Here is a 26,913-nt window from a genome sequence, read left to right as displayed (position 1 = left end):
CACAGTGCTAATTCTGTTAGCATGAGTCAGGAAAAGAAAACCCTTGCCGAATCGCTGCATTTAATGGAACGCGCTTCCTGGCTCGGGCACGAGGCTGGCCAAGACGAGCTAGCATTAGCTTTAAAACGGGGGAACAGTTCCTTTGTCGAGCTAATGCTACCAATCCCTGCAGCCCCCAGCTAACTGTTAGCTTCATAATATGTTGTGTTGGTAGTTCACTTCTGAAAAGGGAGAAAGGTTAAACATTTTAAATTAGCCCCGGATGACATCAGGCTAAATGTTTGGTAACTAACCCAACGCGAACTAATTAAGTAGCTAACTCACTCTATTGGACCCAGAACCTGAGCTGCAGACACAAAACTAGCCCGGTCACACCTGTCAGAACCCCCCCGGCCCTCGTCTGGATCACTAGCTGGTCTGGGCCCGTTCTGTCTCCGGACCCTCTAACAAGAACCTCCTGGTGTCGGCAGGCTTCCGTGCGGCCAACGTTCCGATTATTTAAGGTTTCGTTTCCGTAATGCGGCCCAGATTTCCATCGCCACCTCCTCCAGCCTTGTTGGTTTTCCTTACACCTCAGACCGCTTCGCTTTGGAAAGCCGTTCCCAAAACACTCAGCTTTGTTCCGACTCCAAAAGGCCAGAAGAAGAATTTTCGTAGTCGGATTAGTCGTCACGTAAATGTTTTCCTCGAAATCCGCCATCTTTAAAGTGCCTCGTGTCCCCTGCAGTGGTGCATTGTGGGTCGCGGGTCGGCTTCCACGCCCGTGGATCTGTATCTCGGAACTTTACGCATGCTACTTCTGCTAGCCCCAGAAACAATTCAACGGTAAACGATAAATTAGGGACGTAATTTAACGTGGAGCCGGAGGGAAGGACGCTAGCAGCAGCGCTCCGAAAGAAATAAAGTAGCAAATGAGGAAACTCGGGGTCAAACAGGGCTCGGTGGCGCCGCCCGGTAACGCTCCGTTTCATGTTACCGCCAACACACTTCTGTCATTCTTTGTGTGAAACGGGAGCAAACTCGGAGCCGCGGCGCTTCCCGTTTTCGCATCCTGCGCCGCTTCCTGACGCGGGCCCGATCCCGGCGCTGCTCCGGGTCCTTATCAAAGGCCCGGCCGTGTTTGTTGCTTCTCCCCAGGAACGGCTACATTGTTTAGGTGCCCTGAAAGGTATTCAGGCGGCACCACTCCCACCGAAATCTGAAATTCCCATTTCCAATGGCCGGTAGTCGGGGCATCGGGGTTGAAACAGTTGTATTGTTCTGTGTGTGTGTGTGTGGAGCTCGTGTCTGGCCCCGCTTAGTCTCTTCAGGATGTTTTGGGTTTCATGTGTGTGTTCGTGCACTCGCTTCACAGCTTTAAAAACCCAATTTCCTGGCGAGCTCTTAGGAAAACACCGAGCATGCTGGGTAATAACGCGGGGCGAGCGGCGGCGCAGTGATGGATGTGTGAGAACGTGGGGGAGCGGAGGGGAGGAGAATGCTGATGCTGGAGATAGCTGAGGTGCGTGCGTGCGTGTCAGGAAGGGAGGTTCTGGATGGAGGAACCGGGTCCGAAAGGGCCGAGAGGTTCTTTTGTTAAGGTTCCCGTGGAAACCGGCAGGTCAGGGAAGAGAAGATAAAGTCTTAAACGTGGCCGATGGCGTCCGTCCGTCACACCGTCCGGTTGGTTTAGTTTTAGCATTTTTTAAAGAGCGTTAGCGGCGGTTTAGCATTGTGGGAGAAGTCGGTCGTTCCCAAAGTTTAGCCCGTGCTAACCTACTTCCTGGTTTCGGAGTCAAATCAACCCTGACCAGGAGAGAAAAGTTGCTCTAGCAACTTTTAGTAGACTGCTTTCCCATCTGTTAGCAATGTGCTACCATCTTTCGGGAGATCAGCAGAAGCTGCTGAAGGAGAGCTCGGGGGGGTCATGAGGTGGCGACAGGGGTGACTGAGGAATCTGAGCGGGGTCAGCTAATGCTAACTGTCATCGCCCTCTGCTAAAGGGCATCCCTCCTGTCAGCGCTACAACGCCAGAAACCTTCCGATGCTCGATGTTTCACTTCCTGCTTGGAGATAGCGGCAACATCTGGGGCTTATTTTGCTTGTCAGGGACATCAAAGGGAACCACTGTTTCATCTATGACACCGCTCGAACATCGCCGCTGCTACAGGGAAATAGGAGCTAGCAAACTAGCAACCAAATTTGTTAACACGCCAAGGTCTAGAAATCCGAGACACAATAGAGTGAAATCTGGGGAAAATAGCCCAGAATGCTACAAAACAACCGCAAGATTTAGGGACTTAATCGCATCTTTGAAAATGGCGGCAAAGAAAAAAGATCAAAGGGAGGAAGTAAAATCTGGAAATACTTCAAATTAAAACATCAAACTGAAAAAAAACAAACCAAAAATCCTATTCTCCGAGCGAGTATCCAATGTGCGAGCTGCTAGCACGGAGGGTGGCGCCGCGGCAACATCTGCCCTTAGCCTTCGGTTTACATGAACTCTGCCGTATCCTAATGTCTTACCGATGTCCAAGACCAGAACCACACGGTCCTGACAGCCCGCTGGCAGACGGGCTGAAAAAACACGCGATCGGGTAAGACAAAACAGTCTAGCAGTCGCTAACGCTAATTCCTGGGTTTCGTTTTGATGTTAGCATACAGCTAAAGGTGACTAATGAAGAAGGGGGATAGAGATGCTTTAGTGGTCAAGCTAATTCCCTCGTGGTGTGTGTGTGTGTGGAGCTCGTGTCTGGCCCCGCTTAGTCTCTTCAGGATGTTTTGGGTTTCATGTGTGTGTTCGTGCACTCGCTTCACAGCTTTAAAAACCCAATTTCCTGGCGAGCTCTTAGGAAAACACCGAGCATGCTGGGTAATAACGCGGGGCGAGCGGCGGCGCAGTGATGGATGTGTGAGAACGTGGGGGAGCGGAGGGGAGGAGAATGCTGATGCTGGAGATAGCTGAGGTGCGTGCGTGCGTGTCAGGAAGGGAGGTTCTGGATGGAGGAACCGGGTCCGAAAGGGCCGAGAGGTTCTTTTGTTAAGGTTCCCGTGGAAACCGGCAGGTCAGGGAAGAGAAGATAAAGTCTTAAACGTGGCCGATGGCGTCCGTCCGTCACACCGTCCGGTTGGTTTAGTTTTAGCATTTTTTAAAGAGCGTTAGCGGTGGTTTAGCATTGTGGGAGAAGTCGGTCGTTCCCAAAGTTTAGCCCGTGCTAACCTACTTCCTGGTTTCGGAGTCAAATCAACCCTGACCAGGAGAGAAAAGTTGCTCTAGCAACTTTTAGTAGACTGCTTTCCCATCTGTTAGCAATGTGCTACCATCTTTCGGGAGATCAGCAGAAGCTGCTGAAGGAGAGCTCGGGGGGGTCATGAGGTGGCGACAGGGGTGACTGAGGAATCTGAGCGGGGTCAGCTAATGCTAACTGTCATCGCCCTCTGCTAAAGGGCATCCCTCCTGTCAGCGCTACAACGCCAGAAACCTTCCGATGCTCGATGTTTCACTTCCTGCTTGGAGATAGCGGCAACATCTGGGGCTTATTTTGCTTGTCAGGGACATCAAAGGGAACCACTGTTTCATCTATGACACCGCTCGAACATCGCCGCTGCTACAGGGAAATAGGAGCTAGCAAACTAGCAACCAAATTTGTTAACACGCCAAGGTCTAGAAATCCGAGACACAATAGAGTGAAATCTGGGGAAAATAGCCCAGAATGCTACAAAACAACCGCAAGATTTAGGGACTTAATCGCATCTTTGAAAATGGCGGCAAAGAAAAAAGATCAAAGGGAGGAAGTAAAATCTGGAAATACTTCAAATTAAAACATCAAACTGAAAAAAAACAAACCAAAAATCCTATTCTCCGAGCGAGTATCCAATGTGCGAGCTGCTAGCACGGAGGGTGGCGCCGCGGCAACATCTGCCCTTAGCCTTCGGTTTACATGAACTCTGCCGTATCCTAATGTCTTACCGATGTCCAAGACCAGAACCACACGGTCCTGACAGCCCGCTGGCAGACGGGCTGAAAAAACACGCGATCGGGTAAGACAAAACAGTCTAGCAGTCGCTAACGCTAATTCCTGGGTTTCGTTTTGATGTTAGCATACAGCTAAAGGTGACTAATGAAGAAGGGGGATAGAGATGCTTTAGTGGTCAAGCTAATTCCCTCGTGGTGTGTGTGTGTGTGTGTGTGTGTGTGTGTGTGTGTGTGTGTGTGTGTGTGTGTGTGTTTTTGTGTGTGTGTGTGTGTGTGTGTGTGTGTGTGTGTGTGTGGTGTGTGTGTGTGTGTGTGGAGCTCGTGTCTGGCCCCGCTTAGTCTCTTCAGGATGTTTTGGGTTTCATGTGTGTGTTCGTGCACTCGCTTCACAGCTTTAAAAACCCAATTTCCTGGCGAGCTCTTAGGAAAACACCGAGCATGCTGGGTAATAACGCGGGGCGAGCGGCGGCGCAGTGATGGATGTGTGAGAACGTGGGGGAGCGGAGGGGAGGAGAATGCTGATGCTGGAGATAGCTGAGGTGCGTGCGTGCGTGTCAGGAAGGGAGGTTCTGGATGGAGGAACCGGGTCCGAAAGGGCCGAGAGGTTCTTTTGTTAAGGTTCCCGTGGAAACCGGCAGGTCAGGGAAGAGAAGATAAAGTCTTAAACGTGGCCGATGGCGTCCGTCCGTCACACCGTCCGGTTGGTTTAGTTTTAGCATTTTTTAAAGAGCGTTAGCGGCGGTTTAGCATTGTGGGAGAAGTCGGTCGTTCCCAAAGTTTAGCCCGTGCTAACCTACTTCCTGGTTTCGGAGTCAAATCAACCCTGACCAGGAGAGAAAAGTTGCTCTAGCAACTTTTAGTAGACTGCTTTCCCATCTGTTAGCAATGTGCTACCATCTTTCGGGAGATCAGCAGAAGCTGCTGAAGGAGAGCTCGGGGGGGTCATGAGGTGGCGACAGGGGTGACTGAGGAATCTGAGCGGGGTCAGCTAATGCTAACTGTCATCGCCCTCTGCTAAAGGGCATCCCTCCTGTCAGCGCTACAACGCCAGAAACCTTCCGATGCTCGATGTTTCACTTCCTGCTTGGAGATAGCGGCAACATCTGGGGCTTATTTTGCTTGTCAGGGACATCAAAGGGAACCACTGTTTCATCTATGACACCGCTCGAACATCGCCGCTGCTACAGGGAAATAGGAGCTAGCAAACTAGCAACCAAATTTGTTAACACGCCAAGGTCTAGAAATCCGAGACACAATAGAGTGAAATCTGGGGAAAATAGCCCAGAATGCTACAAAACAACCGCAAGATTTAGGGACTTAATCGCATCTTTGAAAATGGCGGCAAAGAAAAAAGATCAAAGGGAGGAAGTAAAATCTGGAAATACTTCAAATTAAAACATCAAACTGAAAAAAAACAAACCAAAAATCCTATTCTCCGAGCGAGTATCCAATGTGCGAGCTGCTAGCACGGAGGGTGGCGCCGCGGCAACATCTGCCCTTAGCCTTCGGTTTACATGAACTCTGCCGTATCCTAATGTCTTACCGATGTCCAAGACCAGAACCACACGGTCCTGACAGCCCGCTGGCAGACGGGCTGAAAAAACACGCGATCGGGTAAGACAAAACAGTCTAGCAGTCGCTAACGCTAATTCCTGGGTTTCGTTTTGATGTTAGCATACAGCTAAAGGTGACTAATGAAGAAGGGGGATAGAGATGCTTTAGTGGTCAAGCTAATTCCCTCGTGGTGTGTGTGTGTGTGTGTGGTGTGTGTGTGTGTGTGTGTGTGTGTGTGTGTGTGTGTGTGTGTTGGGGGGGGCAGCAACTCTGTAACTGACAAGAATTCAGAAGGATTCTCATTTAGACTCGGGCTAATTTTGAAGCTAATGTTTATGCGGAATCACATGATAAATGACGTTCTATAAACATGTATAACAACGGTTGAAGAGGCTAATTTAGCATATTACCCTCCACGGAAATGTTGCTGTACTTGAACCTCCAATAATAATAAAGCTGTTGTCGTTTAAGCTCGTTTTGTGTGTTTGTTAATTTCCTCCTGCCGTTTGCAGCTAATGTCTCACTTCCGTCCCATGATAGCCTCACCAAAAACTAAAAATTCGTAGCAATTACCTGTCAGTTGGACCGTGGTTGTTATTATTACTATTATTATCAGGGGGTCCGGGTTCGTAATCACGCCGGGTAATTTCTGTTATTTGTGTTTGAGAAACCACAGATGTCGTTGATTCGAATGAGGTCAAAATTGCCGGCAATCTCGTACCGCAATTAACTCAAATTAGCCGACGTCCCCAGATGATTCATTTGCTACGTGAGTGTTGCTAGAACTCAAAGGCATTGACATAAAACACTTTTATTCTTGGAGTCGGTTGAGGGAACGTGTAACACGTGCTAACATGTTAGCATGCCTGGCATTGTGGTGTCACAGATGTGGTTTGCGGCTGTTCCTGTTGCGCTATGTTCTGTTAGCTGCAGATTTAACTCACACTGGACTGGTGAGCGACATTGTGGTCAAATAGTTTTTGTGTCTGGCTCCCCCTCCTGGTGGGTATCAGTAAAATTATAATTCGACTTATTTAATAAAATTTATACTTATTTTCTTGATCACCTGATTAGATCAGATTAGCTCAGAATGCTAAACCAGCACCTGTCAGAAGTCCCTGTGTTGCTTCCTGTCACGGTGACAGGAAGTGAGGTCAAGTGTCTGGTGAAGCTAACCAGTTGAACCATTAAAACTCCCATCATAGCCTCCGTAGCGTGATAGTGGGCGGAGTTATGTTGACGGTCGATCCGCTACCAGTTATAGTTTCAATTTCTGCGCAGACACAAAGTTCAAATATCTGTTTATTGTTTTTAGCAACTTGACATATTCACAGCTACAAAAACAACGCTCCGGTACAAACTCGCCAGTTCAGACACGCGGTTCAAAAGTTCTGGTTTTGGGGGCTTTCGGCGCCGGACCTGGTTCCGCCTGTCCTGCCTGGAGTGCAAGAAAGAAAAGTTTGCGTGAACGTGGAGATTTTCTCCCGGTAAGAAACAAATCCGGGTTCAGCTGCTGCCGATCAGGTGGCCCCTCCCTTTTGGGTGGCCCCTCCCTTTTGGGTGGCCCCTCCCTTTCAGATGGCCCCTCCCTTTAAAAAGTTCCCCACAGGTGTGTTCTTGTACCCCCAAACATGAGAACATACACAGGTTAATGCGAACCACAGTGATCTGTAGATTAAAGCTTGTTAGCGGACCCTTTGTTCTGTAAACACACGTGCGCCCTGACATTTCCCATAAGGCCGTGCGTGGATCATTAGGCCACCTTAGCATCTTCCCGCTGGGATGGGAGGCGGGAGTGTCCATCCGTGTTACATCTGAGCCAAGAGAAGGAAAAGGTTCGCGGCCCTTCGTGCTAGTCACCACCCGGTTTTTGTAGCCCCTCGCTTTCCCAAACGTCTGCGTCTTGTTACCTTTAGCCGGTTTCTTTGATAGCCTTTTTTTTTGCATCATATGGAAGTTTTCGTAGCTGCCATACATGCATGTCCGTCCAAAGTGTTAGCATGTGGTGCGTTGGGATCGGTATTTTAAGGGTCCTGGCGGCCATATTGGTGGGGAAATTCTCCACGTCTTGGCTTCAGAAGGGGCTGACACTCGTCCTTACGCAAAACCAGACGTTTAGCCTGCTGCTAAGCTACCAGCACAGGGGAGATGGACGACGCTTCGGTGACCTTTGGCCTCTCGTGTCCTTAAGCTTAATTACTGTCAGCTCAAAGATACGTCTGGTCCGGCGTCAGTGTCTTTTTGTCCAGATGTTTTTCGCATCACAGCAATTTTCTCGTCCCATGAAACACTTTTATATTTCCTGACCAAAACGGCTGCTATAAATACTCGTGTTGGAGTCTCAAGATGTGGACGACGTCCGTTATTGCTCGTGTTCGGATGCTAGCCTTGGCTGTGGCGGCTGAACCAGAAAAACCAGAAAGATTCGTGACAGTGAAAGGAGGTGAGACGGGCTGGTCTGGCCGCGCGTCGCTCTCAGACTTTCCGTCGCCGCTTCCTTAAATCTCCTTCATCGGTATTGGCATTTACGAGACACCCCTCTCCCCCGGTTCTTTTGTTCAAAAGGCACTTAACATAGTTTTTTTTTGCTAAATCCAGTAAAAAAAAAAAAGGCCACAGAGTGAAATCTGCACACAAAGTCCAAGTTGTAAAATATCGCTCCAGTTCACCACAGCTGGATGCGTAAAACTCGTATTTACAGTATATCTTGGCACGCATTAGCAATAGCAGTTATATACGCCCCCTTCCTGCTTTGGTTCGATTGCTTCTCTCCTGCCAACATCTTATTCCTCCTTAACGGTTTTACATTCTTCCGTCTCCTGTCCCAAGTCCAGTGGTCGATTTTTTTTCCCCTCCCCTTTAAATGCTCCGATTTCTGTGCTAATTTGGGAAGCATCAGGCCTGTTTGTTAGTTTCGCCCACATTTTTCATCAAACGGGAAGACTGAATTCTTAATAAACTGCATTTCTGGGAGCGGTCAGCTCCTCTAGGGTCAAGGCAAAGTGGCTAGCTCTGTGTTGAGTCAAATGGGCTGTCGGCGGTATGATTTTTGAGGTTCGGAAGCTTTCTTTTCCCGCTCGTCTCCGTCCTCCCGCAGGTTTCCTCCTGTCCTTCATCATCCAATCCAGATGCAGGCCGACGTCCCTCGTCGCTTCTTAAATGACCCTTTCTCTGCCCCGTTATCCGCACATTGTCCGATTTTATCAGAGTCTGAGGTGTCGGCCCTTCAGAGGTCCAGGCGAAAGGCGCCGAAGTAACTGGAGGAGTCGTCGGCATTGACCATGGTCGGGGAAGAGACGGAGACAAAGAGCTCATCGCCAGCCCTCAGCTCGAACAGTCCTCCCTGGTAGACGGAATGGAGGGCGTACTCGGCGTCTGGGGCCCAGCACTTTGTTCCCACCCCCTTCAGGAGCTGCGTATGAGTAAAGCAAATTAGGGTGAGGCGATTTTGTCTCGTGAATTCTTTGCAATAGTTGCGTGATCTTAAATACCTGTATGGGGCTCGGGTAGGAAGTCTTCTTGTAGACGCACTGAACCAGCTGGTGGCTAACACTGCGCTGGTCTCCGTCACTCGCTGCTGGGGATGGGTAGCGAAAATACACCTGAAAGACGAAACAGGTGGGTCAGATCCAGCCATTCTTTTATCCTTAAGTCCCGAAAAAAGAAGAATACCCCAACGGAACACAGCGTTCACCTGTGAGTATAGGTAATACCGCCCATCCTGGGGCACCCGCAGCTTCCCGTTGGTCAGGGTCATGTTGTGCAGGTGCGCTCCAAAGCTCTGGTTGGCCCATGAGCGCACCACGTGGCGGCAAGACTGATGGAGGCCCGGTGTGTTGCTCGGATAGGAGGGGAACCCTATTGGGAGCAAGAGTATAGGTTGGGGTTAATGGATTAGAAAGGACATAGGCGTGTGAAACGGGGGTTTTCAAAAATCTTTAGGCACAAGCTAATTATTTAAGGTAATCCTCCAAAATGAACCCCACCCTTACTTTCCAACACACACACGCACACACACACACACATGACATCATCCTTGTCCGATTGGAATTCCATGAGAAAGTCTTGAGGAAGTTAAGGGCTCCACTTTCCCTTCCTCTATTTTTCCTTTATTTTGGAGTCTCTGATCCTTTCCAGAGCCCCATAAGGCTGCATCAACAGCAACACCACCAGCAACAGCAACATTGAAGCCACATGCATTTCCCCCTCACCCCTTGTCCCATTGCCTCACCCTGGGAGTTGGTGTCTCTGAGGGTCAAGTGTGCCGACGGCCTCTGGGTCACCGGGCTCAGCTTTGACCCTGAGGTGTTGAAGATGCGAGGCATGTTCCTCGCCTCTGAGGAAGAGAGAAATTGGAAAATGTATCAGCGGCACTGCTAGGGCGCGTGTGTGTGTGTGTGTGTGAGGGAGGGAGGGAGACACTCACCTATGAAGGTCTGTTTAGAAATGATGTTTTCTGTCACCTGGAAGAAAGAAGAACTGAGGATTAGCCAGACATTTAACGGGAATACAGTGGATTTTTTTGGGATAAGCTTTGTTACATGAACTCGTAATATCAAGTTAATGCTAATCTGATCCTTGAGGGAAATATACATCGTCTACGAAGATAAGCGTTTCCTTGGACGAGGTCCAAACTGACTCAAAGGATTATTTCATTTTGGCACATGAGCAAAGAGCAGAACTAAAAATGATTCCCAAATAACTCCCAGCTGCCTCGGGACCATGACGTGTCAGACCACACTGCGGCCCTGTTCGGTAGGTTTTACCTCCGCCGTAGAGGTCACTTTACATCTGTCTGACTACCAGAAGCTGCATGAACAAGAGCTGATTGAAAATTCGGACAGATTTAACCCACACGGAGGTTAATCTGAATCTACCGCCGTCTTTCATCAATATCACATTTTCTTGTGCCTTCTTTTTCCAAAGTGTGTCTTGGGAAAGGAAAGAGCGCACAATCGGGATATATTTCAAAACGCTCTTGCCATGAAGTTGCTCGATGATCCACCTCCTCCTCCTCTTTAGCCTCTGTCCATCATCACCATAATAAACTACAAACATTCCCTCTTTTCTTTCCCCACACCGTTCCATCCCATCTGTTTTATTTCTCTGTCGGCAGGAGGCCCCTGTTTTCCAGATGGACACATGTACTGTACACTCGCAGATGCCTTAACACACACACACACACACACACACACATGCTCGCTGTTGTCTTAACTCCGGCGCCACTTCACTCCTTTTTTCCATTTTTATCATTACCCTTCATTCGGACACTCAGCTCCAGGTGGCACAAATTTCCCAACTTAATTAGTTGAAACGTCACAATGTGGCCAAATATGATGAATTCCAGAGCACCTTTAAGGGGTCGCGGGTCTCCAACGGTGTTATCTTTGGCAGTGGGGCGGGGGTGTCTTTTCTCAGGCCGACACTCAAACCCACCTGCAAATTGGGCGTGATGGCTCTGGGATTTGGCGTGTGTCTAAATGGTAAGACTTACCCCCCCACACCCATGTATACCCTATATACCCTATATAACCTAAGGGTCCACCCAACACAGCGATGGAGTTGTAGCTGGCTACAAAATTGCCCCGTTTCTTTGTAAACAAACAAAAATGTTTGGGGTTATTGTTGAACCCAGTGTGACCTTGAATCAGCATGTCGCCAACACTGCTGCCAGTTCAACGAGCTCTGGCTGTAGCTGCCAACGGCCCACACGGGAACCTTCTGAGTGGCTACAGACTGAAATCAAAAGCAACGGCGACACGCATGATTCGCGCTAGGGCCAACACTCACTTAACAGCTAAGTATTTAGAAGTAAAATTACACCACTAGATGTAATTTATGAGCTTCGGATGTAGCTATACCATGCGAACATAAACATACTGTAGCTTCAGACACTGCGGGACTAATAAAGGCCACGTTCCAGGGCCAGCTAGTCATCAGCAAACAAACTTATTTCCTGGATTTCTGGAGGGATCAGGAATAAATTCGTTTTCTACATCAAAATGGGGCCTCTAAGCGCATAAATGTCATTGTGGCCTGTGAACGATAATGAGGAACCAGTGTGATTCATGGAGAGGGGCCTTGTTGTAGCAACCTGTCTGGTTCCATTAAGTCAGAGGAGAAGCAGACGTCCCCGCGAGTGACTTCTCTGAAACTCCCAAAAGCTAAGAAGAAACTAAAATCCTGACAGATAAGAGGAAAAATATGGATTCCTTGTTGTCCGGGGCGGCCCTCTGCCCTCATTAAAGGCCGGAACTCTGTCGCATACTGAAGTGATTTTCTGATTAGCCAACCCTGCGCCTTGGAGCGCGATGGAGGGCTAATCACGTCCTCATCTCCCAGGTGGAGCAGAAACTTCAGAGCGCACTCTGTTCAGGAAGTAAGTGACGTTTATGCGTTTGTTTTGGCATTAACAGGGTTTACAGGTTTACAGCAGAGGGCCACACCCCTCCCCTTGTTAAGTGGGGCACTTTGGCTTTGCTAGTAAATAAAACCGAAAGTCCTCTGATGAGACGAGCATCAAAGTCCAAGTCCGGGCGTCGCTTTATTTATACCCTTTGGGGGCAGCCTGGAACTACACAGGTCCAAAACCCAGTCCAGCTGCAATAACAACAGCAGCCAGTAAATCCCTGAAGCTCCCATTTCACCCTCCTGAGAGCAGGACCGAGGCAAAAATAGTCCCCAGAAAAAGGGAAGCGGGTAAGACACGACACCGCGGGTAAATCCTTAGAAATGCTTTTTTAATTGGCCGAATCTGCTGCATAAGCCCTGCTGCTGGACCACGACCCGAATTACCACCGTGGCTGCTGCTGTTACAGCAGCTTTAGGTGGTGGGGGGGCTGTGTGGACACGCTGGTCCTCTGGCAACACTGGTCAACATGGACGCGTCTGAACAGCGCGGTAATACTGAAAGTCCTTTGACACGTCCACATTCCTGACAAACCTAAACAGCAACCTGCTGGTACGAGACCTTGAGTCATGAGTTTACCCTAAAATTAGCCCAATTCTGGAAAGTTGACCGTGGAAGTTTAAATGAAAACATGGAGATGACAGGTAGCTACTTGTTATCCTAGCTGCTGTGGAAGGGTCCGGGTACAGTAGATGGCTGGGAAACCGATTCGTGACTTGCGTGGTGGTATCAACACGTTAAGAGATGTTTTTTTCGGAAACACCTGGAATGACTTCTACCACACCAGGAGCCGGTGGGAAAGAGTCGGCAAGGATGACGGACAATTAGGAGAAACAAGAGATGAAGAGTCTAAAAAAAAAGGATGGCGGAAGGAGAAGAGGAGACAGACTGAAAGAGAAGATTTGGGGAGGGAAAAGAGGGCAACAGAGGGACAAGTATGTGCATGAAGGAGTGTTTCTTCTGCAGATTAGCAGTAGCTGCAACCTAATACTTTAATATGCTGCTCAGCTCCGACAGGCCCAGACCTGGTGTGTGTGTGTGTGTGTTGTGTGTGTGTGGGTGGGTGTGTGCGTGTGTGTGTGTGTGGGTGTGTGTGTGTGTGGTGTGTGTGTGTGTGTGTTACAATGACAGATTTTGAAATTTGGATATCCCTTTTCCCGGCAGTGTGTGATCGGTTTAAGAGTAGAAAAAACCGAACAACGTGGTTTGTCTGGAAACGGAGGGGGAGCGTTCATCCTATCGCAGCCTAGCTGGAACAAGACTTCCGTCTTTTCATCAAAAACAGGCAGCCGACTTTTTGAAAAACTGCTAATGTTGCTCTTAAATTACGTGAAACACCTCTATGTCAAAAGTCTGTCAGCTTCTGCGAAAGTCTCTGATTTTTTATTGTTTATTCCTTCCCTCTCCGAAGGTTTTCCGGGCCAGATCAAGAATTGATGCCTGACAGGGTAAGCCCCGTGAAAAATTCCCACCTGAAGTGATTCGGCATGCACGCCCTCTGATAGCGGCATTTTCTGTTAGCTTCAGATGGCATAATCGACCGTGGCCTTCAAACAAAGCCGAGGTGTGTTCATTTTCAACAAGTCCGGACTTTTACTGGACCTAAAGGCAACATTCTGCTACTTCTGAGTGAAGAATGTAATCTGATTCCCGTCAGCGATTCAGCTCAATATGCTAATGTTAGCTAGGCTACACCTGATCTGGCTTGAGTTTCCACCAACAGTAGCCAGAATTTGCAGTGTTTTCAAAGAACATAAAACGAGGAAGGTGTGATGTGCGCTGAACTTTGTTGAATCGATAAAGCTCACAAAACCAGGTTAGGAAGAGCTAATTAGCCGTTTCACCACAGCAGGTTTTTACGACCGGTTTGTTTGCTCGCACAGAAGCGATTAGCGTGTTTGTGCACGGACGAGATCATTAGCTCTCTTAATGAGGAACAAAACCAGGATAAAGCCGATTATTGACTCGGCTCCAACTTCCCGCTTGTCATTTCTTTGTGTCTGAGACATACAGGAGCAAATATCTGTCTTGCACCCTCCCCTCTCCCTCTCTCTTATAATGTCTCTCTGTCACATGGCGTGACAAACAGGCTAAAACTGGGCCACGGGCGCGGCCCACACTTAAGTTAGCGTCAACAGTGATAAATATTAAAGAAAGGATGTTTCTGCTAGCATAAACGGTGTGAAATCGGGTCAAGCTGCAGATGGAATTTCGAAAACAAGCCCTTCCCGGGCGCTCGCCTCAGCAGTCCGCGCTGGTCCGTAAAAACAATCGGCGGCTCCCATGACACCCTCGAAAACTTGCAGTCGGATTTATTGTTCCAGCAGGAACTCTGACCTTGTCCCGTCCACACGTGGCGCACCGCAGGACAAACAGGAACGGCACCCGAGACAAAACACGACACTTTATTGACCGGTCGCGCAGCAGTGAGACGGAACAGGTGATTCACCACAGAGCTTGACGCTCATGACGGCGTATTTACGCTTAAAAGTGTCGAATATGGTCGACTCATCCCGGAGATTCTGCTGAGGGACTCAAGAGTCCATCTTTAATAAAACCACATTTGGGAGTTTAGACCGCCAAAACCCGATTTTCTCAGTGACCTCACGTGTGTTTACGTGGCGTTCATGCCAGCTCCTCTCTTTCAGTTTCCACGCCGACGTGGCGGGCAGACGAGGAGGTCGTCGTGCTTCTAAGAACAGCTACAAATAAAAGAAAAAAACAGATAAAAGCCTCCAAGGAGAGTGTGTGGTCAAGACATGCTGTTAGTCAAACACAACAATGTCAGGATTCACACGAGCTCCGCGGCTAATACGTATTATTTTTCCAAGAAGAAGAAAAAAAAGCCCTTAAAGAGAGATTTTGTATTTTCAAGGTTGCAGCAAAGCCTCCGGCCTGTTCAGCCTCAGAGACCCAAACGAATGTAACAAACAAACCAATGTTGGGAGCTAAGCTATCCAGCACCCATGCTAGGTGCAAACTAGTGCTTCTGGCTCAGAGCCATGCTATTATCTTTTGTTTTCTTCTGTTAAAATTACTATTTTGTGCCGCCAGCAAGAATCCTAAGATGCTATTTGCCACATGTTGTGTTTGTTAGCTAGCTAGCTAAAGTAGTGACTCTAAAAACTTGAGCGGAGTGATGAGGGAGAGCTATAAAGAGCTAAAACTCTGTTCAGTATGATTAAATATCCCTGCAACAGTAAAGCAGTGAGCTAGTTCTGTCATTTCTGTAAAAAATCGTCAGATGTGGGTTTTTATTCTTGGAAATGAGGTCATAATAAACCTATCCACACTCTCACAATAAACCAGAGGAATTTTACTACAATATTAGCTTTCGTTGGCACCGTCAGCTGTGTTTTACTTTTTGTAAGAACAACAAAATCTTCTGTCTTTACTCCCCCAGGCTGGATTAGAAACAGACATTTTTGCCTTTTTTTACGGATTTGTTAACTGTCCGAGATTGCGTGAACGCTCTGCTGGAAGTGGGCCTCGCGAGATGAGTTTGGAAATACCCTCGGAGAGGAGGGTAACGAGGAAGCGTACATCAGCTGAGCTGCCAAAGCTCCGGCTTCCACAGATGCTAATAGATATGTGCTAATCTGCTTTAGCTGCTGCCGGTCATTCTTTAGCGATGCCGTCAGCTGGGAAGCCTTCCAGCATAAACAAAAGCCACCAACTACGAGGCTAGTCGCTGGTTGCCTCCGTCTGAGGCCCCGCGATCGTACAGGGGGAATCTTTTCCTCCAAAAAGAACATTTAATACACTCGTCCGCAGTGGAACCGAGCTGTTCTGAGGAAGTCGGAGGGATTTGGGATGGCTGACAGGACAGGAACTGGGACAGGGAATGAATGAGCGTGGTCATCGGCCCACACAGAGGTCCTTTGTGTTTGTGTATCAGCTGGAAATCACTAACAAGACTGCAGCCCTCCACCCTCCCTGTATGTGTGCGTGTGTGCGTGCATGTGTGTGCGCGTGCTCAACATGCTAGCCACTGACATTTGCTCTTGAATGGGCGACCGCCGGAGCAAAAGAAGATAAGAAAACACTAGAATAACACTTGCGTCATCCCGCCCCAACAAACGCGACCTATTTAGTGTTCCTGCTGCTGCTGCTGCGTCGACTTTATGCCGTAAATGTCGGGCCAGTAGAGGGCGCCGCCGTGGCCGGCAGGTGAGCCCCCCTTCTTTCCCTCCGCGGCTCGCTCAGAGCCAAGATGCGAAACTGGTGACAAGAACACAAGATTCTGTTTTGTTTTAATCAAAACTTTAATCAAAACGGCCATTTTAATCAAAACTCGTGATCTCCATCAGCAGGCGTCCACTCGTGACGCTCGTTTCCCCATTTTTAGACGTCCACGTCATCCACGATGGATCTGTAACATATGTCCCACGTTATGCCGCGTCTCTTTAACCGACTATCAATAATATCTGGTTTTCGAGGGTTAACGAAGCTTTTCCTCCTCTGAACCTCCTGGATCCAGAAGAGCCTCATCTCAGATGTAATAATTCAGATACTGTGAGCAAATGGACTCTAAACTGTGAGGTGTTCCCCTTCCTAAAGGCCCGATTCCCCACTCTGTCCAGTCAAAACAGCTGTTGTAGATCAGTGGTCAAAAAGACCCATATTTGCGATGACATCACCACTTTGGGCTGGTTCGGGGGCAGGAGAACCAGGGTCCATCTGGGCCTGACGGAGAAGCAGCTTTGATTGTTTAGAAGTCTGCTTTGATATGAAGCTCGGGCAAAGCCCTACTTGTCTGCTTCCAATCAGCCAGGTCCAGTTGCAGGTTGAATCGGGCCATATAGCTCGGATTCTTTGCCCGACTGGCCGATCTGGGCAGAGAGCAGTCGGAGGAGAAACCCATTTTGAGCGTCGTGATCGGGAAGAGTAATGGCCAAAGATCAGAAACAGCTGAGTCCCATGCAGCGGCGATTAGCGAGGGAGCTATAATAAGAATTCCTGTGTCAGTCCTTGGTCCGTCTCCGTGGAAGCAATTGGAAACCCAGAGCTGACGTGTTTGGCAATGTTTCCCAGCAGGTGCAGATGTTGGACCTCAAACCGAGAGCAGCGGGGAAGAGTGGAGCTAAACCCCTCCGCTAGCTTGAGCCTCGTAATAGCCATGCTGACTTGGGGAGGGTGCCATCCCTGCCCTCCAGTCCTCCTTCTACCTCTTTATGCTGTTTCCTTATTAGCCAAGATCATCAAGTAAGAAGAAACCCACGAGGAGTTCATCTTCCTTTGATCCTCGACTCTAGAGGTATATCACGTTCCAGGATCGTGATAGGAGTTGATTTCAGGCTTTAACCACAAAGATTTGCAGGTCCTCCTGTTCTGGTCTACCAATAATGAGACAGACCAGATCCGAGAGTCTGACAGCACCAGATATGATCCTGATCCCAGACATGAACAAGATGGAAGGAGGTCCACTCCTTGACCCTGATTGGAATACTGTGTCCCGGACCTTATTTAGGTCACTTGTCATAATTTATCTCTACCTCTCGCCTGCATTTCTCTTCGCTCAGGCCTCGTCCACATCATTAGCCTCAAGGACGCCGACTCTGGACTAAAACAAGGCTGATTTTTATGGAGCTTCTCACGGCAGCTTCTCAATTTGCCAGACTGAGGCTGCTAAGAGTGATGTATAATTAGCACCCACCAGCTGCCACCTGTGGCTAATTTAACCATGCTCGATGCTTAGACCACGGCGGATTTGATCCCGAGTCGCTTCAACTTTAAGAAAACGGCGGGAGAAGAACAAATGCTTCACTCCCGGAGACGTGCTGAAGGCCGGACGTGACAGCGACGTCTACAAAGATCAAAGCTATCGGGGGGGGGGGGGTCTTGATTCATTAGCAATGAGTGAAAACAAAAATATAAAACAAAAATACGCAAGTGCTGTCCTTAAGGATGCTAATCAACAGTTTGGGGTTTCTTGAACGCATCTTTTCCTCTTCATTGCTAAACTACTACGCTACCTCTGCTAAAAACTTTCTGGGAAGGAAAAAGAACCTGTGATGTTTAGAAGGGAGAACCAGTTTAGCCGGCCGTCCTCTGGTGCACACGTGGGAGCTTGCCCGTGTTAGCGAGCGAGAACGAAGCAAACTCGGGGCCAACACCAGTGAACCGGCACACCGTGTGGCGCCGCGAGGCTCTGCGAATTAGCCATTTAGCGAGAATAACGGTCTCTCAGAGTAATGAGGAACAGCTACCACACGTTCGTCTACCACAGGCAGCTTATCGGCACTGACATCAGTTAGCTGTACAGGTCCTCAGTGGTTTTCCTGCTGATTCCTGCTACTGATTTTTGCAGTAGTGGGGGGAGATAAAGACCGGTTTACTGTTTACTGGACACGGGTCCCATTTGGTCCCACTTGTGTGTTTGTGTGTGTGTCGTGTCGCTTGCTTGCTCATTGTTGTTGCGGCGTGTCCTCTGGCGGATAATCTAGGCCGAACAATGAAGTCCTATTGCGCTACCTTATTCGTCCCCGAGGACCTTCCACACCTCGGAGCACTTTGCAACCATTTATTTGAGACTTACTCAAGGCCGCCTGGCATTTCTGCACCAAAGGATCACGCAAAGGTGTGACTTTTTCTTGATTATTAAGACAATAGAAGGTTGGTGACGTCACTAAGGAAGAACCAGGAAACCTTAATGACAAGTGGATTATTAATCCATATGCTCGGAAAAGAACTAGACATTCTTGTTCCTGTCCAGCGAGGACCATAGGGGTGGAGCGGCACGCTGATTTTATCGCACAAACGGAGCGGGGAAAGAAAAGTGAGGGAAAGGGCAAAGAAAAATGCAAGAGGGAGAGAAAAGAGGACAAAAGGGCTTATGGGTTTTTGCGCAGGTGTCCACAAATGCTAACGTTCAGACATGCAGAGAGTGGAAAGTCCTCCCGGCTACGTCTGTGAGAGGATGACTGAAACATGACTCAGCAGTATTCTGGGTCAACGTCTGCGTGGGGGCGGGCGTTTGTGAGAAAGTGACTGGAGCAGGAACGCGGCTCAAGTCCGAACGCAACTTTTTTTTTACGCTGACTCAGCATAAACCAGGGGTCCGGTATCAGAAAAGTCTGGAGGAGCTTTTCGTCTGCACATGCCGCCGTCTGACTCCGCGCACGTAATGATGTGTAAAAATTCCTGTCTCGGAACGAAACGTCGACGATAATGCGACAAACCTGAAACAGATGGGGGCGTGTCCTGGTTGTTGGCTGTTTTTAATGTTCAGCTTTCACCTCCAACCTGTGAGAATGTTGTTTTTCTCAGAGCGTTTTCTGCCCCTCCGGTGGTCCAGGATCAACCGAGTGGCCCGATCACGTGTGACTAGCACACATTATTTAGCTGCAACGAACACATTAACACGAGTTTTCAGCAGAGGCCCATAGCGGATTGTTGGACCGTTCTCGCCGCACGCGAGCCGAGCTCGCTCTAATCAAACGGAGTCTAAACAGAACGCGATTTTATTTGTGATCAAATGTGACATTTGGATGAGGTTTGTGAGCCTTTATGCTGTGTTTATTTCTTTTTTGCCAATCTATTTAGCTGAAATCCATTGTTGAGCTATGGTTCAAATTTTTGCTTAGATTTTGAGGCATTCTGGGACAAAAAACCTCTTCTCAAGAGTTTAATTCAACACACATGGCCTTCTTATACCTTGTATATTGAAAGCTATATTCCTTTGATGGATGTTCCTCCCCGGTGCCAAATTAGTCCCACCCAGGGGCTCAGGCCTGCACCATTCCTCACAGATGTTCCTCTGTTCATTCCATTAGCGAATCCCTTTATCCTGAAACCTTCTTCCATGTGTTCTCGACACATAGGGAGCATTGGTGCAGTGTTTCCCTCACCTTGGAGATGTAGGCTTTGATGCCCTCAGCCAGCTTCATGCAGGGCTCCCCCAGGAGCTGGGCCAGTTGATCGGGGATGTCCGGATCCTTGTGCAGGGCGTTCAGCAAACTCAGACACTTCAGTTCCTCAGTGACGCCCTGGCTACGCACCTACACAACAAAAAACACGCCAAAACAAAGAGGGGAGGTGATTAAGGGGGAAATAAATGGGGGGAAATGCTTTCCCGCTAGCATAAATTCAGTCTGGTTGTGTCTATCACCCGTGGTTAAATTATTTAAGTTAGCAGCCTTGGGTCACTGTCCTAGCCTACGAACCCATTATAGCTACGCTAATCACGCACATACTGACTGAATAAAAGCACTTTATACTCTTGCTTGTCAGCACAATGCAGCTTGTGTTTGCGCTAATGTATCTTAACGAGTATGAAAGAGCAGCCGCGATATAAACAGCATCGCTGAAATCCCCGTCACTCCTGTTTACAAAGCGTTCACAGAGAGCAGAAGAAAGCCCATAATCCATTTCTGCATTGTGACCGAGGCCCCCAAAGCACAGTCCCTGACTGTTGGGGCGTGTGTTTGCGACGTCTAATTTCTCCGTAGGTTGTGTTTTATGCGTCTTCTGAATAGTCCCATGTTGAGTCGGAAGAGCGATGGTATCAAAGTGTCACCTTGGGGACGAACGTGCCCTTTTGACCCTTTTTGCTTGTGTTTTTGTTGAAACAGACATTTGGTTTGGGAAGTTTTTGAAAGTGTCTTCAGTAATGAAATGAGTTCATTTCCTTGGGAAGGATTCAGGGAATCAATCGATTTATTATCGTCCAAAGATTTTAAGGGTCTCTGGGTTTGCCGAACTTTTCCCCCAACATTCTTCAGCGCCTTTTACATGCCAAGAAGAAAATGCTGCTTGGACGTTACTTAACCGTTGATTAAAGAACCTGAAACCAGAGCTCTCGGCTGCTGGATCGGGTAGTCAAAGTACGACCAAATCTAACGAGACATTTAGAGCAACCACTTCCTTGGGGAAGGGGGTGTGGGGACGAGAAATACCTTTGTGTTGTTTGGGAAATACCTTCTGGGTTTTGGGATGTAAAGAGAGGTTTAGGTAACATGTGGCACATGTGCACACTTTGGGAAGCGTCCCGGTCCAAAGACCTCGCTAATGCCGAGAACCAGCACCGCGCTCCTTCAGTCCTGTCCTCCACACTTTCCTCTTGACCTCTTCAGTATTGGATGTCCGTCCCTTTTGTCTTCTTCTCCTGTTTCTCCCTCTGGATTTAATTCCTCTTTGGCTAAATTGATCGGATGAGTGGACTTTCCTGTTCCCCATGAACTATTTCCTTGGAATTGACGGCGGTATGACTCGGCGGTTTTGCCCGGTCCTGTCAAAGATGACTCATCTGTAATGGCTTCATGTCTATTTGAAGACAATTGCCCTGACTTTAATTTGACGCACATGTTGTTTATCCAGTCTGGCCACTTTCCGGTTAAGAGCACCGAAACAAATTGGACTTTGGAAATAACAGACATGCTTGAATTTAGGGAATGTTTGGAGGTAATTCTTTGAATTCTTCCCTATGGACCTGCAGTCTTGTTTTTATCCCTGGTGTGATGGCCTCCACTCGTGGTTGCTAAACTACCCATGCTGGCATTTTACTCCAGACCTGTGTTTTGTGTTCTCAAGAGTCCATTTCTCATAATTATATTGGGGTTGCCTCCCGTCTTTGTCGCGGTCCGAGCTACGACAATGGACAATTGGAGGAGTTTCCTGCTCACCAACAGCACCATGTGGCTAATGTCATCCATCCGTGACCCGGTGGGCTGGAGTGGACCCAGGTTTACACACCCCATCCGGCCTCGACAGTCCCCAACTCCCTCACCACCCCCTCCCCCAGGGATCCAAACTAATGGAGCTAGAACCTGCTGCCACGATGTCTGGAAGTCTTGACCTGCGGCCGCCTCAGGGGAGGATGGAAGAACCGACGAACAAACAAGCAGAAATATGCAGGGGGAAAAATGTGGAATGCCCCCAGGAAAGGTGTAGGTACCCTGATGGGGTATGATGAAAGTTTAAACGTCATCTCAAGTTTTATAAAAGGATGTAAAAGAATTATATAGCTTTACAGTTTCTGACTGAACCATTTTATACTGTGGGAAACTTTGATTGACTGTAACATCAGCTAACAGGATGCAACTCAATCCCAAATGTTAAATAACGTTCTTGATGCGGTTCGCCGTCGGAGCCCGGGTGAAGGAGGAAAGAAGCTCGGTGTCAGAGAGCTGTCGCTCGCGGTAACACCGGGGAGGCTCGCACATGCACAACTGGACCCGGACCAGCTCTGCAACACCCGGAAAGAGAAGTAGGCCTCATTTCTTCCGCAAGCCTCTGCCAAAACACACTCCCAGCACCTCTGGTTGAAGGATTAATTGTTGTTGTGGAGTGTCGGAGTATAAAAACTTTACGGGACGTGTGTGAACGGGTCTGTGCAAGTTCGTATATTAATCTTTGACAGGCTGGAGATAAAGTTCCAACTGTGCTGTGCTCAGCTAAAAGCAAGATTACAACAACAGTTTCTGTTCTTTTATGTGCTAAGAAGGCAGGAGGCTAAATGTTGTTGGTTTTTCTGCATCTGAGCTTCTCATGCAGCAACAAGTTTTTTTACACTAAAAGCTGGTCAAATCTTTAAAATCCAAAAATTGTCCAACAGGAATCTTAAAACAGGTTAATTGCAGGTTTCATAATGACCTGGTTTGTCTTGTTTTTCTGCTGAGGTAGTCGCTAACTGCAGCTACCTGCTTTAAATTTCCTCGTTGCTAAATGTCACCTGTTGCTCCCATTTGTGTCCTGTCTGTGTTCAAACACAAAAACTGCTGTAAACATTAGAATAATGCTACCAACTAAACAAAAATGAAGTGGAATCAGCAGAAACATTAGCCTTGGAACAGACCTGACAGTGTGTTTGCTGCAGTTTAGAGTGTTAGTATTGACGTTAAGCACATTCTCTTAGCACCATGCGATGGAGTTGCAGGTGCTATCCCGTAGTCGTTGAGCAATTTCACTCAAATGCACAAATAGGCTAAGTGGAAATGCTTGGAATCGAATCCCTACGTTCAAGCTCACTGAGCTAATGGATTAGCATGAAAGAAACCTTCAGCTTATTTAGAGGTAAAAGACTGAACATGCTGGAGGAGGAAAAGTGATGTCTGAGGAGATGAAAATGTGAGAGATTCTCCAGGCCCGTGGAGACATGCAGCCCTCTCATCGGGGGGCCCCGTCCTCTCGGGGGGCCCCGTCCTCTCCAGGGGCCCTGTCCTCCACACTGTTATCATGGACCAGCAACTGGAACCATTCAAGGAGAACCTCTGCTCTCTCTCCTTATTCTATTTGGCCACTTTCTCACCAGTGTACTCAAAGGGTCCTCAACCAGTGACTCTGGTGGATCTCAGGATTTCAGGATCTGGATCACAGCGAGCTGAGACCCTGAGAGGGGAAGGGCCTGGACTAGAACTTTTGATTCTGGCTCAGTCAGGAAGTACCGAACAATGCCTCACTGTTCCGTTCCTTGTGTGTGTGTGTGTGTGTGTGTGTGTGTGTGTGTGTGTGTGTGTGTGTGTGTGTAAATTTGGCTGCTCTTGCTTGACACCAAACCCTGAAACAATATCTTAGCAAGTCACTGAAACTAGCTTAGCTTTCGCTATATGTGTGTTTTGTGTGTGTGTGTCTTGGAACTGGTCTGGAAATTTCTTGGCAGTCCAAAACACTCATTAAAAAGGATTAGGAAGAAGAGAAGGTGGCCATGTAACTCAAAGCCAGGAGTGCAAAGTGGACCAACAGTCTGTATTAGTGTGTGTGTGTGTGTGTGTGTGTGTGTGTGTGTGTGTGTGTGTGTGTGTGCAGAGAAAGTTGGCTGCATTTTAGAATATTTCAATATAGGGGAGCCAGAATGGGGACGCTGATGTGGTGGTTTGTGCGGTTGCCTCACGAAGGTTGTTGGTTCCACTCCAGTTTGTACGTCCTCCCGTGTCTCTGGGTTCTGGTTTTCCTCCCACGCACCATAAACACACGATAAGTTAACTGGACGGTCACCACGAGTGTGTAAGGATCCAAACACCAAATCTGGAGTTAAACGTGGCATGGTGGGCAGGCCTGCTTCAGGACTTGGTTCCAGGCCTGGAAGCAGTTTGTCTGGTTTTGGAAGACGTCTTCACTTTTATTGTCATAGCTTCTAAAAACGAGATCCTGTTTTTACAGATCTGGATGGTTTCTGTGCTGGCTAATCTGAATTTTGACGGTCTTGTGATGGAACACAGCTGCTCCGTAGCCCAGATTAGCTGGAATTGGGACGTAAACTACGTGATACTGTTGGAGTGTGGGCTGATCCGCAGTTTTATCTGTCAACATGCCGCAATAAAAAAGAATGAATGTTCCTTCGCACCAAAGTTTTACACACGGTTTTCTGGCCCGCTCCTCCTCGGAGCATGTTTTGTTGAAATCCATCTGTAATTTCTCCACTCTCACATCAGACTCGCTTGCTGAAGCAAAACATCCTTATTCCTGGGGTCAAAAACTCCAAATTCCAGCTCGAAAACTACCTGAAGGCCGTACAACACCAAAATTGGTCTTAGCTGATTCAGCTAAAGTCCATCTATGCTGTAGTTTTTAGGGGGGATTTATGATCAACTGGTTGCTGGCTGAAATAAAAGTCCTGGTCCTGGAAAGTTTTTGTGAAAACAGTGCGGGAGTTTTGGTTTGGAACTCAATTTTGAGCGGGTTAAGAGACATTAGCGTGGCTGAATATTAGCTAGCTAAACATAGACTTGATTTATTTGTTAGCGGTCCAAAAAGGACCTTCCTTGGCTCCTTTGTCCTGCGACTCCATTAAAGCAGCCAAACTAGGCAGTTTAAGTCTGGACTACAATTACAGTCTTGCATTCGCAGATTTGTCTCCCAGATGTGGGCTGACAAAGAGCTAGCCAAGAGCAACCACTTTGTGCTCTACCCTGACGAGCGGACCGTAAACAGTCAGTCAGGACTTCATGGTGAAGGAAAACCGCATTCAATAGCGCGGTTCTCCCCCCGCTCCTCCTGCAGAACCCCGTCACTCCCGCCCCTCCGTGCCCACCAGTTGTTGGATCTGCCACATCTACTTACAGTCATGGCTTTTTCTGGGATCAAACCCCGTAATTTCCCGATCTTTCATCGAGGATGATCCTGTGACGCCCCTGCTGTGTGTTTTTAAGGATGTGGCTTGCAGATGCTCTGGGATGTCACTAGCTACCAGCCTGTCTCTTGCTACAGTGCAAGGTTCTGGTGGGAAATCTTTGCTTCTGGCATCCAGGTGGACGTCGTCCGACCCTCAGAACAGGAAGCGATCCCTCTCCCCTACAACAGCCTCGCGCAGGATGGCCGACACCAGGACGGTCGGGCCTCTGAATTCCAGAGATCTCAGGCCGAGCCAATGCGTCTGAGCAAGTCCCGACCCAGTAGGGTTGAAGATCCACCAGGATGAGTCATGAGAGCGAAATTATATTTCAACTCCGCAAATGAGCGAGGCCACCTGCGCCACCTCCACCTGTAAACTAGATCCAGGTATATGAATTATTTCCCCGTTGGAGCCTAAAACAAGCTGTACATTCCCCCCACAGCGCCAGATCTCCACTCCGGGTTTCAGGTGGCTGAGCTTCGTGCGTCAGACTGACACATGTGGCGACCACATGTTTAATTTTTCGCCACATTCTCTTAAGAGAAAAAAATCTGCTTCTGCTTCGAGGGCCATAATGACATCATCAGAAAGTGGTAGCTTTTTTTGTGGTGACAAATGCTGACGGAAAGACCCCCGGGTCGTCCCTGCCTTCCCGTACCTTCTGCCACTCCCTACCTTCGCGTGTGGAACAGTGACCTCCATTCTGGCCTCGCTCCAGTTTCAATACAGCCTAAAAGGGAGGGCGGACCTGCCTGCTGGTATTCTCCCTGACTTCCTTGTTCCTTGAAACAATTAAAACTGTTTCTGTTTAAGTGAAGTCAAGATCCCGCCTGATAAAGACACGGGCTCCGCGTCTGTTTATGGGAGTCGGAGCTGCGCTATCTCAGCCGGTGGCGTTGAGAAATGAAGAGCCGCTGTAAAGCTGGGTTCTCGTCTGAGGGGTTTGGTTTCTGGTTCTCGTCACCCAGCCGAGACCAGGGGGAAGAGGGAAGAGAAGACAGAGGGAGGGAGGACGGGGGAAGGGGTCAGGACTTCCCCCGTCTGTATCCGTCACCTGTGCACATGCCAGGGAAGGAGAATGTGTTTACCCATGACAGCGACCGAGAGGAAAGCTTAAGAGGGGGTCGAGCAGAGGATGGGCGCAGGGAAACGAGGGAGAAGAAGAACGAATGGCAAACATTTCCACGTTAGCCACCAAAACCCGACACTAAAACCAAGCTAGCATCGCGACTTGGGTTGGCTAAGCAGACCAGTCTGTCCTCTGTGGGGAGGCTGGGATTAGACAAGTAAAGCTGACATGAAGGAGACGGATGGCTTTGGCGACGGAACCGACCCGCGGCGGCGAGCGCGGCGACAGCCCATGCGGGCAGCACCAACATGGGTGGGCACCACTCAGTGGTGACTCAAGACTTCCTGAAAAGAGCTGTTGTGCTTGTGCTGACAGTCATTTCTAACTGGAGTCCAGATGTCTCCAATGACAACCGTCGCCAGTTTTCACGGACGGTAATTTTGTCGGAAACCGAATGAAAATGATTCTGTGTATCAGTTATTCCCAGCGAAAAAAAAACAGCGTCATCTCTCTTCCCCGACCAGCTACCGTGCACGCGTGCAGCTGCTCGTGCATCCGTTTCCCGATGACAGCCGAGTTGTCTTCAGTTGGAAGAGCCGCGCTCCTTTTTGAGTTCATTTTTTAATTTCAGCTACCCAATGAAATCTGTCTTCTCGTGACAGTGTCGTCATGGTGACTGAGGGGGGTGATTTTATTACTCCCAAGTATTTAACTAGCATAAAATGCTAACCCTCACCATAAAACTGGATTAGAGGGAAGAAAAGGTGCCATAATGCATCTAACAAAAGTTAAACTGTGTATGTTAGCATCTCAACAGCTTGATTTAGTTGCAGTACGCATGATCCCTTGCCGTATCGCTGCCTCCCCCGCTCAGA

The 26,913-nt window shown here is 48.5% G+C and overlaps 2 protein-coding genes across 2 annotated transcripts in view; both read right to left on the bottom strand.

Annotated features, from left to right (window-relative positions):
• The window catches only part of rps4x (ribosomal protein S4 X-linked), a 158,636-nt gene that overhangs the window by 102,576 nt on the left and 29,147 nt on the right, over positions 1 to 26,913 (bottom strand). The window lies entirely within an intron of this gene.
• tnfsf10l (TNF superfamily member 10, like) overlaps positions 6,799 to 26,913 on the bottom strand; it is a 26,304-nt gene continuing 6,189 nt past the window's right edge. The window contains 6 exon segments of the mRNA XM_057028135.1: positions 6,799 to 8,921; positions 9,001 to 9,111; positions 9,204 to 9,367; positions 9,741 to 9,845; positions 9,936 to 9,972; positions 19,769 to 19,918. Coding sequence (XP_056884115.1) covers positions 8,736 to 8,921; positions 9,001 to 9,111; positions 9,204 to 9,367; positions 9,741 to 9,845; positions 9,936 to 9,972; positions 19,769 to 19,918 — 753 coding nt within the window. The 3' untranslated portion in view covers positions 6,799 to 8,735.

The sequence above is a fragment of the Takifugu flavidus genome, chromosome 3, assembly GCF_003711565.1.
Source record: "Takifugu flavidus isolate HTHZ2018 chromosome 3, ASM371156v2, whole genome shotgun sequence".
In the NCBI taxonomy this organism is placed as follows: domain Eukaryota; kingdom Metazoa; phylum Chordata; class Actinopteri; order Tetraodontiformes; family Tetraodontidae; genus Takifugu; species Takifugu flavidus.
Note: the sequence above shows the minus strand (reverse complement) of the source record. Positions and strands in the feature narration are given on the sequence as shown.